We start from the raw sequence: 15814 nt of genomic DNA, 5'->3' as shown, positions 1-15814 counted from the left end.
CCACAAATGCATTAAATGTGTCACATGTACACATGACCATGTGCTTTGCTATTTATAGCGCTAACGTAATTAAGCTCCGCCCACTGTGATTGATGCAGACGCCAAACACGATCGATTCGATTTTTTATGATAAAACTACAGAAAATTTATTTACTTATATCTTGATATGGAGCCATTTTTTGTATCCATGGTTTGTTATTCAAGTTGATACGACGTTTGACGGTCAATGGTGATCTGGTTCCCGTATGGTTTTCAAAAAACCTCTCCCGACACTCGGTTGTGTTTACATTGTCAGTCATTGTTCGAAACTGAAACACCGCCACCTTGCGGGCTATTTATAGTCAGGGTGGGGCTTTAAGAGTATATATATATTCTTGTATTTCAGGTTTTTTTTTATTTGTTTAGGAACCATCACAACTTATAAATGCATCTGACAATACTGGTAGCATATCAAGACAGCTCATGTGATTACAACTGATAAGGTTAAGTGTAAAAGAAGTGTACTTGTTGTGGATATCGATCCATTCCACTGGTCCTGCGTGTCATTGCTGAAGGGGAACTGAAAGGATTTTACTAGGGCTTCAATAAACCAGATATGTTCAATATTTGTTTCCCGCGTCATCAATAGATCACTCCATTTTACTTTTTTTCTAAAAAAAGCTTTGACAGAGGTTTTCAGACAAATTTTCGTTTCACGGTTGCCTTAAATATGTTTTATGTTGTCAGGATATTTAAAACCTTTTTATGACAGTCATGTGAAAGTTTGATCTGAGGCCTCTGGCTTGGAAAAGTGGTTTTCTCATGCCGCTGCCTTACTTAATTTGATTTCACAAGGACAAGCAAGGACAAGCAAGGACAAATATTTCATTTCAATTAACTAATGTCAATACAAAGAAAACTGTAAAGGTATACCCCTGTAACACAGCCCAACTGGATGTAGCACATTAAGGTGTATCTGTCCATTACATAAACACAGGGCTGGTCTTACTGTGATAGCTACATATAGACTTCTTACTAAAATCAAATACAGATTTTGTGATCGGCATAAGAACTAATGATGCTTCCTAAAAATTGTGAATGAGCATGCTGCCATCGTCAGTTTGAATTGAAAATATTCCACAATTAGTATCACTTTCACTGTCTGAACACATGATCGATAACATTTCATTTTAAGTGTCAAGGTATCAGAATGACTATAACTGCCAGTCTGCTGGTTGGGACATTGATGGTGGTTTTTTAGCTTGCATGAAAAAAGGTTGACTGGACATAATGCAAGAGCAGCAGAATTATATTATCATTAAATAATCAAAGGTTACCCATAGTGTAAGGTCTGGGGTTGGTGTGAAGCAAGTCACAATATTAATGCATACCGTATTCGACGTAATAAGCGCCCAGGGCACTCTCAAAATTAGAAATAGGGGGCTCTTATTAGAAAGGTATTTTGGTGGGAAAATAACAGAGTTGAACGATAAATTTCGTGGTTTATTCTGACAGCCTGAAATAACAGATACGACAGATATATTTTTCCAGAATTTAATTGCCCATAATTAAGGGTGCATATAACACACGAGTGCGTATTATACACGAATAAATAAGTCTTGTGTACATTGATCAATCGGAAGGGGTGCCAATTGGGATTGTTCACAAGCCAATATACTAATAAATATCGCCGTGGGCGCTTATTAGAGCGGGGCGCTTATTACGTCGAATACGGTATTTGCCTCAAAGTTTCACTTGAAAAGATTATTGGATGAACCAACTGGCCTTGTGTGCCTTTTTCATTGAAAGCTGTACGTTGTTCTTGATGCTCACTAACCAGTATGACACTTCATGTAATACTTCAGTACTGCAAGCTCAGCCGTGAAGGTCCGGGGTAGAATAAGTCTTCAGCGACCCATTCTTGCCGTAAAAGGCAACTATGCTTGTCTTAAGCGGCGACTAACAGGATTGGGTGGTCAGGTTCACTGACTTGGTTGATGCATGTCATTGTATCCCAATTGTGTGGATTGATGCTTGTGATGTCAATCGCTGGATTGTCTGGTCCAGACTCAATTATTTACAGACCGGACTCAATTATTTACAGACCGCCGTCATATAGACGGAATATTAGTGTGATGTTAAGCAACAAACAAACAAACAAACTTCAAGCTAATTATGCATCCTCTGGACTAGTGTATGTCCTAAGAATGTCCTGCTTGTGTGTCATCATACCCCTATGGCGTAGATTGTTGTTCATACTGGTCCAGAGTTAGTTTAGCTTGCCAACTGTGGCGTCACACAACATTAACTCACCTCACCTCACCCCCTCACCTCACTCACCTCTTAGAGAATTTTGACAGGTGAGGTGAGGTGAAATTGGGTTTAACGTCGCGTCCAAGATTATTGCACTTATATCGCAACGTGCATGCACGTGTGTGTGTGGCTGCTTGTACTAGTCCGGACTGATGCCGATTAATAGTGCTATCACACTGAGATACCATGCAGCAGTTTAACATGAATACCCCACTCAGACACAGTATACTGACTCCGAGCCGACCAGTCCTTGTTTTAGCCCCTTAATGCCGAGCGCCAGACAGGGTAACAACAAGTCAAATTTTGACAGAATAAAACCAACATTCTGAGTGAGAAATAGGTTGTGTTATGTGATATTCTGGATTGATCTAATTCTTTTAAGCACTGCAGGAACACTCTGTTGACTCATTAATTTTTTCCTCTAAGCAACAGGTACTGCAATACTTGGCCTTTTCAGTTTTTAGACAATGTGATTGATAAAGGTTGAAGTTACTGTCCCATAACTCAATGATAGGTATTGTCATTAAAATGAAATGTTTGAAAAAGTTTTTCGTAGGGTTTTATGATAGCCAAAGAACAGAAACACCAACAATAGAGGGAGGATTTTAGTTTATGATGTATAGGTCTGTAATGGTGAAGTTAAAGTGTGTCATATCGCCCTATAATGCGGCAATATATCTCAGTGGGGTGTCTGTTTGATGCACCATTAACCTCACAGTGGATACAAGTCGAAACACTGTTGTGTTTGTCTGTCCTTGACATCCTCACCTGGTAATGATTGGCAGACGAATCAGCTGTTGTCATTTGACTAAATAAATAGGACCACATCATTTATTTGCCATGCAACAGCATGTTATGTAGGCCAGAACAACTTTGTTTCTTATTTCATGGAATTGCCTGCCCTGAATTTTGCAAAAGATGAAAATGAAGCCTTTGTTCAACTGAGAATATGCTTGTTTTCAACATATTTTTGGTTGTATTACATTATCTCTTTTATTTTAGAATAAAAAAGAAATTAATCCTGATGAAAAGTATAAATCTGAAAAACAATTGAGACAACAAAAAGACAACTTAATTAATATCCATCTATCTTATTAGAAATCCTTTTCCTGTAATTCGATCACCAATTAACTCAATATATAGCGCTAACATGGTTATGGTGCGTGGTAACGCATCTCAAAAAAACATTATCAGCTGCTCACTGTGAGTGAGTGAGTGAGTATGATTTTACACCGCTTTTAGCAATATTCCAGCAATATCAAGGCGGGGGACACCAGAAATGGGCTTCACACATAGTACCCATGTCGGGAATCAAACCCGGGTCTTCCGCGTGACGAGCGAACGCTTTAACCACTAGGCTACCCGACCGGCCCTGTTGCTCACTGTGAGTGTGTAACACCTGAAATACCAGACAACTAATGCGAACTGAAGCATTATTGTACTATCTGGTTCTAAAAACGTGTTCAATGTATGTCGGGACTTATGTTTGTAGTATGTTTTATGAGTTTTATTCAATATTATAAACATACATTTCGACGAAACCGTGAGTGAAGTGATTTGTAGATTTATTTACAGAAACCGCTGTCAGATTATCGCTATATAGACACCTGAATTCGCTGAAGCAATACGATAGGTTTTTTAAAGCACATAACACTCGATAAATCTTTTGTTTACACTCTGAATCTTAAACAACTACTATTCTAATCTTTTCTGAAACTCTGAAACGTGGTGCATAGATCATGTAAGGTTGGCAGAGCATGTACCGATGTGTTGGTCATCCACCCTCTACGACTCCACCTCGGTTAAACAGCTGATCGTCTATAACTCTCATAAATTGTTTGGTCCCCAAAGGTAGCTTTGTAGCGAAGGATCAATGTAGTATATGTTATGAAATAAGAAAATCATCATAAAATGGTTATTGTTTACAATTGTTTTTAGAGTAATTGTTATTTTGAATGAAATGTGAAGTTGCACTTCAGTCAAAAGTCAGTACCAGTCTGGTTTTTAAACTACTTACAATGTTTTATAAGAGATGTTTTGTTTATTCCAAATACATTCAATTTTCACAATGATATCACAGTAAAATAAAAATTCATATCGCAGCTAAAATGTGTAGTCATACTTCCTTCCTTGACAAAATGGAACACCATTTACAGAAATATCACTATATCATTGCATAGTTGACAATCCAGTGATTGACATTATGAGCATCCAACTGGTTTATGATAACATTCATCAACCAAGTCAGTGAGCCTGACCACCCGATCCCATTAGTCACCTCTTAAGACAGGCAAAGTTCACATTACTCTTCACCAGTTGAATGAGAACAGGATTTATCTTCATAAAATGAATATATTTCAACAATTCGTGTTTGTAAGTGTATTCTTATTTTCCAGTATCTTGCATATCTTTTCAACATATACCATGAGCAGATACATGTACAACATTTATGGAGCATTCATTCATGTAAATGAACCAATTATTGTGTGACAAAAATGAATTGTTGGTTTTGAGGAAGTTGTTGTTGTGTTATGTATGCCCCAAAGATCGATTCACCCTGACATAAACAAGTGTCTGCGTTAGAAGAATCATGACAAAACAAATCAGTTGTCATGAAAAAAAATGCCTGGCCAAAAGCCAAAAGACCTGTTTCTGAAGAGTCAATAAATAATTAATAAATAGAGTTCATGCTATTACATACAATTTCTTCATACACGTATATGGTTCTTAGGCAGGCTTAATATCCATGATTCACCTCAAGAAGTTGCGAAAAAGATGCCCAAATATTGGAGCACACATAAATAATAGAATCAAAACCATTTCCATAATCATGTAGGAAATCTCAGCTAAAAGCAGTCCACGGAACGATTCCGACCATATCATATGGATGTGCCCATGAATCACCATCAAACTATCACAGTGACACCAGCTGTTCACAGAAAAACTCAATACACTACATGGTTGGCCCAGTGCTGTAAGGCGCCAAGGCATGGTAGTACATCCCAGTGTGGACCAGACAATCCAGTGTTTGACATGAAATCAACCAAGTAAGCAAACCTGACCATCCGAACCCAGGAAGCTTAAATTATTATCCTTTAGACTGTCAGGACCATATCCTTGCTAGAAGGTTCAGCTGTGTCACATTATCCTTTCCTCCTACATTTGGCTGACACTTCATACACCTGAAATACTGAAAGTTAGGTGGTGTGACACCAATCTCAATCACCCACACATTATCCTGAGTATATCCTACACAATGGACAGTATACGGCTGATGTCATACATGTTGTCCATAGCAGCACCCTTCCGAGTCCACCTCTTGTTTACAGCAAGTCCACATATACAGAACACGAACCAGTTGACCACCTTCAGTATACTTCTCTACCCGCTCTTTACTCTTAGCATGGTAGAGACAGGCCAACTTGTGATTGTCGATTGACCGAAACAATTTCTGACACCTGAGGCACTTGGATACCTTGCCTACCTGAGGTTTGAAAGCTTTGAGATGAGCCAGAGTTGCAGACAATTCTGCAGTCTTTTTCACTTCAAGTTGCCTGTATGTTTCCTTGGGAGGACCTCTCTCAGATATGCTACGTTTATCGTTGTGTTTACTTGAATGCTTAAGATTCAGTTTCGGTATAGGATTGAGAGTTTTTGTTGTCATTGTATTCGGAGCACCTTTCACTTCAAAAGAAGCTCTTTGCCAATTCTTTTTGCTGCCAGTATGTCTACTTAAAGATGCCTGCCCATCTCCATTTAGTATCAGAGGGGACAGGTCAATGTCATTTGCTAAGCTGAGGTTGTGGCTGTTAGTCACCGGCCCTGTGGATTTGCGCAGTCTGTCCATGCTTGCTATGGCATCATGGAGGGAATCCTCCAGTTTCTTGGCCCTCAGTTTCAGTGCATGGAGTTTCTCCTGGGATATATGGATCACAGAGGCCTCTTTGCCTTTTGTGGACGTCTGGGTTTCAGTTGCTGGCCTCTGGCTCATTTTGGTAGAAGATGTCTTTTGTGTGGAAATGACACTTTCTGTTAATGGTCTCTGAGACTTGTTTGGTCTGGACTGGTCAGCCGTTGATTCTGTTGATGTTGATTTATCCACCACCTTCACCTGAATGCAGAGATACGATTGTGTTCATTATTCTTACTGGTGGTAAATATAGAACATTGATATTCATACATAACATTTGTGATGTGTCTTGTTATGTTTCTAATTGAATCGTGCACTGTATATTTTGATCATGCATGCTTGAGATAAATAAAGCTTGTAGGTAAAGCTGAATATATGGACGCAAACAAATGGCCCTAACAAATAGCTTTTAGAATGTGTGGAGTTGTCCACTGGTTTAGTCACATATATTTTCTGATTTCAGCAAAAGTTATTTATATGTATAAATTACATGATTACATGTTAGAACTGGCCTCCATCAACCAAAGGCAACAATTAACAAGGTGGTCAGACCTGGTGACTTTGTTGATTGTGTGTCATTGTACCATGCGACTATTTACTTGTCAGTATGTCCAGCCGGTGTTGAAAAGAACTGGTCCTAAAAAAACATCTAGCCATGCTACTGTAAACAAGTATAAGTGAGTATATTAACATGCAATGCCATTTAGAAATAGGTCGATTGTAACAAATGTTATATTTCGTACTCAACCGCAAAAAAAAAAGTATGCAAATCTGTACTTTACTAAGAAGGTGTTATACCAAATATAACATTTGTTACATGATTTGAGTATTGTCTATTACCTGGCTTACAGTGTTACTGATTTGAACACCATGTGCTCTTCCAGCAGTAAAATCACCACCATCCTCTTTAGTGTTTTTTATTTATATATGCCATGAATTGATGAACATAGCACCTGGCAAGTGATAAAGACTTGCGTAAAGCTGTTTCCTGTTCTTGAATGTCATGCTAATAACCTGCAATGTACCTTTGGAAATGAAATCATTTTTGATACCTTTATTAGCACATTCAACATTGAAATTTATATTGTGTGGTCATGACAATTGCATCATATTAAGACTGGTTAAACGATGGCTGTCTATCTTCAGTTGGCCATCCTCACCTGTTTAGCTGCTACCACTTCATTGAAGTCAGTCATCTGTTGACGCAGCCATTCTACATCTTGCTGCTTTTGTCCAAGCACTTTCTTCATCTTTACCACCTCCTTGAGCAGCTTCAGGTTCTCTGATTCGGCCTGCTTGGTTTTCTCTGTAGCCTCCTGCACCTGATGTTTGCATGAGTGTTGCTGCACCAGAAGTTGCTGCTGCAGCCTCACAGCCAGCATCTCTCCCCCTTCCTGCTCCTCCTCCTCCATGTCCAGAAGCTGCATGCACTGGAAACGGTCCTCCATCAAGGCATTACAGATCTCCACCAACAGTTCCAGGGATCTCTAGTACAACAATGTTGTCAAAAGTATTTTATTATGCAATATAAACTGTTTTAGGTGGACTTTTGATATTTTTTTATCCTGTCTATTTTGCCATATGAAGCCAGATCAATTCTTAATTACCTAAAAAGAACTTTTGAAATACATTTTCACAAGAAGTTTTTTCTTTCTTTCTTTTATATATTCAATATTTTTTTCGTGAATTAAATTTCTATCATGCAGAAAATAATTTTACTATATATAGAATCTTCACCTACCTGTATTTCTTCCCTGCTACTGCTGTGAGGTATGGAGTCCAGCAGTGAGTCACTGATGCTGAAACACTCCAGCAGAAGGCGGAGCTGGCTGCTGCAGTCCTGGAGTATTGCTGCTGCCTTTAGTGCTGTCTTCCTGTTCTCCTCAACCTCCTTCAGGGCCATCCTCAGTTTCAGTGACCAACCATCTCGTTCTATCTGTAACTTTGCACACAACCATTTTGATATTTCTGCCTTGAGAGCACGTTCATGCAAAGCTTTGATGAGCAGAATCCTCTCATCATTATGAGCTCCATTCAAATAACTTTCAAAAAATCCTTTAAGCAATTCATTCACAGAAACTTGTAAGTCCTTGTCAATTTTGACTTCTTCCCAGTTCTTATCTAAAACTGATTTTTCTTTACCATGAATAACTAACATGTTTTTCATGACATTGCTGTGTTTTGAGGATGATGATTTTGAATTTGATTCATAGAAAGATGTTTCCAAGTCTTTCCTTGGTTCCAGTTCACTTGATACACAGTCTGACTGGTCAGCTGAATCTACAACCCTTGTCATGCGAGACAAAGATGCCTCAATGTTTTTTAAGCCGTTTGATCCTTCATTTTCATCATAACCTAGATCATTGTTATCAAAGGTTTCTGATTTGGAATCTTCATCTGTCCCTTCTTCATTATCATCAAAGTAATTATTTAGATCCACAGAGGTCTTGTCAGCAGACTGAAGACTGAATTCTTCCTCCAAATTGTCCACTGATTTAGAGAAGCTCTTCTTGTCAGCAAGAGACGGTGTGATGTCATCTGCTGCCAGATTTTCAAGTGACTTGGACAGCCGCACTGGTTCTGCCATTGTCAGGAGCGGTCGTGTAGCCTAGTGGTTAAAGCGTTTGCTCGTCACACTGAAGACCTGGGAACGATTCCCGACATGGGTACAATGTGTGAAGCCCATTTCTGGTGTCCCTCGCCGTGACATTGCTGGAATATTACTAAAAGCCGCGTGAAATCAACTCACTCACTCACTCACACTGCCATTGTCATCATCCTGGAAGATGCGGTTGAAGATGGCGTCTGAACTTGAAGATGGCCCCTTCAAAGCGAATTCTTCATGCTGTAACAAATTTAATTAAAGATAAAATTTGTATCTTTATATTTGTATTTTAAATATATACCTACAGATTTCTGTGCATTTTCACCAAAGCAAAGACTTCTTGCTGCTTATCTGTTTCTAGTAACACATTCAGATTGGAGCACTCTATGTCTATGACATTCTTAAAGAGCAGTGGAGTACAGATATGACCACAGTTGGCTACTGTGACACACTGTCTTCATAACACTGTACACATTGTATAGGCCCATGGAGAACAGGTTATTGTGATGGGTATGACCAATAACTGTTTTATTGTATCTCAATGCATTGTAAACTTGTAGTGCCAGTTTTGTTCATTTCTCTTTCCCCATTGAGAATTTGAATCACTATTTTCATAGTTCATGTCCTTGGTTTTGATGAGAAAAGTCTTTGACGGATAATCATAACTGGTTATTCTCTGGCATTGACATGTTATACTTGATGTGTCAAAAGTAAAGGTATGCTGTCATTGTGTTGGGAAACACTGCCTGAAGTAAGGAAATAATATATTCCTGATCACACTTCATGTAGTGATATTGTGGACCAAAAGAAACCTTTGAGATGATCCCTACAACATACTTATTACCATGAACTACCTTTGTGAGTTTATGATTGCATCTTTTATGTGTGCAACCAATATCCACAGACCTCTTCAAATTTCTGTGGCTAGCAATAAGTTATTGACGGTTGATTATGTTACAACGTTTCCTAGTGGTACTGGTTCCTGTACAAGCAGTTACTCCCCACAAGCAATGTCCACTTGTTCCTCACTCCTACAACAGCCTGACTGCTCAACTGTGAACCTCATATTCTGCCAATCAGTGTGTTAGTCATGACCAAGTAAAAGTTACAAAGCAGATTCTAGATACTTTCCTCAATTCTTTTATACTATTTTAGACTATGTATGAGGTCAGTACCTGTTTTTATGGACCCTACAAGGGAAAACAAGGGCAAAGTCTGAGGCCGATATTACTTTTTTCTGGGCCACTAAAACAGGTTTTGACCTCAAATATGATCTATAATTGTTTTACTGTGTCATAAAGAGACAAAAGCAAATTCGACATGTTAGACTACTGGTATGTTAGCGACAATGAGGTTAGGAGGTTCCATCAAACAGAAACATCTGATTGGCTTGGGTTTGGGGAATACCACTTATTAGTTAAGGATCAAATTATATTTTTAGAATTTATGTATTTATGTCAGGTTTTATACTTTCATATACTTAGAGAATGGAAGTTTGTGGTTCGATCGCCTGAATATGTCATACCAAAAGACATTATAAAATGGGACTTATTGTTACCCTGTGCTTGGTATTAAGGGGATTGCAGCGGTAGTTACTAACAGTTTCAGTCCACTAGTCCTTATAATGATAGCATATAGCAAAACATTTAAAAATTTAAAAATTCTACTAGTCCTTAGGATACCTTTACTATTGGGCAGTTTGGCAAGGACTATAGGACTAGTGCCAATTTCTAACTTTGGATTGATTGACCAAGGACTGGTCAGCTCAGCGTCTGTGAGTATATTGTGTGTAAGTGGGATATCCATGTGAAACTGCTGCATAGTATCTTAGTGTGCTAGCACTAGGAAAGCAGCAGAAGTTCAGACTAGTACAAGCAGATGCACACACACATGCATGTGCAATAATTGTGAACACAATGTTAAGCCCAATTTCACCTCCACACCTCCAAATATGTTATCAACCCCTGGGATGCACAAGACTATTGGGATCACTTGACCCGACATTGTGACTTGTGAACATGTCCCAATTGCTTAGATGGATGCTCGTGATGTCAATCATTGTATTGTCTGGTCCAGACTTTATTATTTACAAACTGCTGTCATATAGCTGGAATAATGCTGAATGCTGCGTAAAATGACAAACAGACACAAGAAATGTTCAGTCAACTAAAATTAATGATGTGGTGCACCAAGATAGTCAGTAGCATGTTGTTATATCAAATAAATTCATGTTAAGATATGGTCATTGTCGGTATGGTTAAAATAGCATGACCAAATTTACATACATTATTCAGGTGTAAATCTTTAGTACTCTCGATCATGCTTATGTCTGAGACAAAAATGAGGACAGAGCAAAAAGATAAGCCTTTTTTTGATCATGCAGTGTTAGAAACTAACAGTTTTCGTCCACTAGTCCTTATAATGATAACATATAGCAAAACCCTTAAAAAGGGCAAATTTCTACAAGTCCTTATGATACCTTTACCATTGGGCAGTTTGGCAAGGACTACAGGACTATTGCCAATTTCTAACGCTGTGATACCTTGTATATATTACTACATTCCATTGAAAAGTAATGGCAGTGTTCTGATATCATGGTGCATCAGCTACATGACATTCAGGGCAAATCTGAGATTTGAACTCATGATCATAGGATCATGCAATACTAAAGGGATGTAACTCTGCACAGCAAATTGTAGCACCTTCAGTGACTGTTCCACCTGTTCCCCCTTGTTACTCTTAGAAATGAACACACCTTCAATGCATGGACCGAAGTATTAGCACTGCTTATCTGCTCATGTAGAACTGTTGGTATGACCATACTAAATAGCTGCAACACACAATAGTTTGGTTGCTGCTGTTATAATTGACCTTGGATTCTACTCATGAGAACAGCCCTTTCCTCAGAATGTCCTCAGTGTTGCTCGGACTAGTCATAAGAACATTTATTATGCTCCAAAGTGACAATGACCAATCAGAGAGCAGAACTGCTAACCCCACATGAGCCCGTATACCGTCAGTAAAACTCCAAGATGATTGTTACTGACCTAATATGAGACCGTATACCGTCAGTAACAGACATTTTGAATTTTCCAACACCCACCTCACATATTTCAAATAAGAATTCTCGTACAGAATTTGTTATTCAACACTGTTTTGTGTTTTATATTATCAATTGTGATGTGCAAAGACATTAATTTTTAAGAAACGCGTTGGTGACTTTATTAATATAAATTGAGAGAAAAAGCTGACAAGGGAGGTCACTGATCTACAAATAGCAACATCATAGAACATATTATAGGATGACATCAGAAACAAGAAGTGTGATGCCGATGACCTCACATGGCAATAGAATAGAATGCAGCCCATCCTAAGGTCAAAGCGGATTGCTACCAAGTTACAGCGGCCCACGGATTTCTGACAACATGTAGACATTTTTATGATAATTCTATCAATTTTAGCTATAATACTTGCTTAAACATTCACATTTAGTGCATTATCTATTCCATTGTTAACATTTGTGTTTACATTAAACCGTATGTTGTAACGGAAACATATGTACTGGTCCTGACATTTATATCGTTGTAAGTTTCAAGTTTTCAATTTGATATGACATGTGCGACAAAGATATCAAATAGTGTAAATTTTTCAGCTTGATTAATTCATTATGGCCTGTTTAGTTGCTAAGCTAATATGACACCGCATTTGGCAGCTAAAGACACCATAACTAATAGTGTGACTGTAGAGTGAATACAGATGGTGTAATACTATTGTTGGAAATGTATTCATGAACCTTGTGGTCTGACACTCAACTTCTTGCAGTTGACTCTTGTGTCAGGGTGTTCTGTATGCTTTATCTGTTTGTGTTTGAGGGGTTCTGCCCGTGTTGTGAGTTCAACATACAACCGTCACTTTGTGAAGTATTACATTTATATGCAGGTATGTCTCTTGTTGGTGAGCGGGAGTGCACATGTTCAACTTTGTGAAGGGCATCGACATGTTTGGTATTTTCAAAATGACTAAATATTTGTTCGCTTATATGAAATTGATGAAAAACATTATTATAATATCCACGATGACATGGATGCTAATCAATTTGAACCACATTTAATGATGTTGTGAAATCATATTTTCAATCAATTTAAACCAAGGCTTGAATAAGCTGATATTTTATGAGGTTGCTACTAAACTGGGGGTAAATTTATTTGAAGAAATATCATTGTGTAAAAATATTTTTTATGGAAAATATACATATCAGATTTTAGATTCTTTATATGTTTGGAAAATTTCTGATCAGCATACAGTAAACATCAGTTATTACATTTAATGGGACCATCACCCGGATCTAGTGGATAGCAGTAGAGTGTCTGCCCGGAGAGTGGTTTGATCTCTGGCCGTGTTATACCAAAACATGTTAAAAGATGGTACTTGTTCTTACCCTGCCTGGTGCTCATCATTGAGGAGATAAAACAAGGATTGGTAGCTAGAAGTCATTATACTGTGTCTGAGTGGTGTAGCCATGTTAAACTGAAGTATGGTATCTCAGTGGAATAGTATAAAACCGACTTTTATAACACCAGACAGAGAGAGAGAGAGAGAGATGCACGCACGCACGCACGCACGCACGCACGCACGCATGCACGCACACACACACACACACACACACACACACACACAGATGTTTGAGTGTCAAAAGAGTTGCCGGAAATGGGATCAGATTTGTGATCAACAATTTGCAGTGACTGCACGGATCGTTGCTCATGCTATCAACCACAGGTTGGTGTGGTCCTGCCTTGTTTCCTCATAGGCTTCTGTGATATTGCTGTCGAGTCACATATGTTAATACCGGTAACATTATACGGCCTTCACTTTCACATTGTCGCGCAGACATATCAATTTCCTCTTTCTTATCCCGAGAATGACCCAGTCTTTGATTTAAGAGATCCTAATCACTTGATCACCTAACATTGTTTCCTTTCATACAGAGACCATTGTGTCCACCAAAATATTTTCTTTGGTTATCGATACAAAACTATGGAAGAGAACAACGATCTATGTCAAGCCAGAAAAAGTATTTCTTATGAACCAGAAATTAATGCTCACCAGACACTGCCTTAAGAACTCCCAGAACATTTCCCCATAGTAAGTCTCCAGCACTACCTCTGTGTGAATGACAAGTGGTATATACTTAGCTGTATATAATCCCATAGGAGCTGGGCATGGTGATCATGATTGACTGTGGTTTTACACGAGTCAGGGCACACCAGCAATATGATGCAGTCCTGGTATCACAATTTCACATTAGTTCTTTTTCTTGGATATTGACTGAGATTTAGAAGAATGTCCTATTGAAAGTTGAGAAAATCATGAAAATGTCCTGATTCCATCCCCAGCCAAATCCCAGTGATTATATATATATATATTAACCTGGAGAATTAACTCAGTCCTGGATATATGTTAACATAATGTACTTCAATATATACTACTCATGAGAAGTTAAGGATCACCTGATTCTTTCATATTACAATAGTTAATCTCTCATGCCATGACAGATTAACTTTACCAATATGAAAGAATCGGGTGATCCTTAACTTCTTTTGAGTAGTATATTATGGAAGAGTTAGGAAGATATATTCATTGGAAAATAACATATATATATATCAATGTGTTGTCAATTTTGTTTATTTCACACTTGTGATTTGCATACTTTTTCGAACTGTATAAACATTTGATCATGGAACTTAAATTTGTTTGGCATTTGTCAAAATTTAATGAAACCCGCTAATGACATAAAACAATCAGCATGAGGTGGTACTTATTTTCAAGGTGCTTAAAAATGTTGTCTTGAGAACGTGCACATTATGAAATTTTGACTGGTATTTATTAAAGACCATAGGACATTATATTATTGATTGATGGTGTTTGTGCTAAGTTGTAATAATTTACAACATTGCAGTGAATATCCTGTTACTTCAAATATATTTTGTAACAAATATGGTATCAAATTATCTGGAAATTACCATAGAGTATTATTATTGCAAAATCAAGGGAATATTTTAAATTTTTACTTACATTATTGGTTCATTCACTACATTAGGAACATAGCAACCCTCTTATTTTTATATTATCTTTTAAAGTTAAACAGTCATGTTTGAAGTGAGTATGGCTCTTTAGAAGTTGCAGCTGATTCTGTAAAATTAGATTGATTGAATGAATCACATTGATAAAATTCCAGCCATTTAACCAAAGTAACAAAATCGCCATTCGTAACAAGTATAACAGGAAGTCAAGAAGGTCACTATCACAGATTCAGTGTAAAGCAAGCTAGATTGAGCCTGTAAAAAATACAGCATATTATGAGGCCTGATAATGAAATTGGTATGTGTGGGATATTTGAGTTCTGGACTGTCATTGTGTTAAGCTGTGGGAGTTACTGTTGGCATTGGTTGTGTTCCCACCTGCCAGGGCTGGCCTCACCAGGGGTGTGACTGTGCATGTAGGCTAGTGTTTAGCTTGTCTCACAATACACCTGAATAATGCCGGCTCTGTTTGACACGCATGCTTTCTATACTACTTTCTATCTCATAAGTCAGTGATTGACAGAGGACTGTACACATGTGGATATGAACAACTGTGAGCTTCAGTGGGTTGGAGTTTAGATTCAACTGTCGTATTCAACCGTCTTTTGTTTTAGTATTATTAATGTTTGGTGTTAGTTTACAACTGTCATCTCTAAGATGACATTATTTGTATCATTAGGATACATGGATATATGAACTTCAGTGTTAGAAATGAACAGTGGTCCTTTAGTCTCTTTGAGGCTCTTTGCCCTAGTATCTCATTACAAGCTAGGACCTCTAAATCATTCATTTACCTTGATCAAGGTTTGAACATTTAAGGCCTCAGTAAAGCTTTCAATTTTTTTTATAGCAGACATGTAGAAGACAATTTCGGATATGACGCACAATATTTCTGATGCAGTTTACTATTTTTACTGGGGCGGTCGG

At 38.0% G+C, this 15814-nt stretch overlaps 2 protein-coding genes across 2 annotated transcripts in view; one reads left to right on the top strand and one right to left on the bottom strand.

Annotated features, from left to right (window-relative positions):
* The window catches only part of LOC139461695 (uncharacterized), a 162351-nt gene that overhangs the window by 126270 nt on the left and 20267 nt on the right, over positions 1–15814 (top strand). The window lies entirely within an intron of this gene.
* Positions 5525–8789, bottom strand: LOC139461621 (flagellar attachment zone protein 1-like). Its single transcript, XM_071243092.1, has 3 exons — positions 7944–8789; positions 7363–7689; positions 5525–6403 (listed from the first exon to the last, which is right to left on the bottom strand). Exons 1-3 carry the CDS (start codon positions 8787–8789, stop codon positions 5570–5572), a joined length of 2007 nt encoding a protein of 668 aa, XP_071099193.1. The 3' UTR covers positions 5525–5569.

The sequence above is a fragment of the Haliotis cracherodii genome, unplaced genomic scaffold (genome assembly GCF_022045235.1).
Source record: "Haliotis cracherodii isolate W230 unplaced genomic scaffold, xgHalCrac1.p SCAF_1, whole genome shotgun sequence".
Lineage (NCBI taxonomy): Eukaryota > Metazoa > Mollusca > Gastropoda > Lepetellida > Haliotidae > Haliotis > Haliotis cracherodii.
This window is presented reverse-complemented; position numbering and strand designations above follow the sequence as displayed.

Coding starts and splice junctions, on each gene's coding strand:
- LOC139461621 (XM_071243092.1), bottom strand. CDS start 8,789: ATGGCAGAACCAGTGCGGCTGTCCAAGTCACTTGAAAATCTGGCAGCA. Junction 7,690..7,943: donor GTAGCAGGGAAGAAATACAG/GTAGGTGAAGAT, acceptor TTGTTGTACTAG/AGATCCCTGGAACTGTTGGT. Junction 6,404..7,362: donor AAGTGGTAGCAGCTAAACAG/GTGAGGATGGCC, acceptor CTCTGCATTCAG/GTGAAGGTGGTGGATAAATC.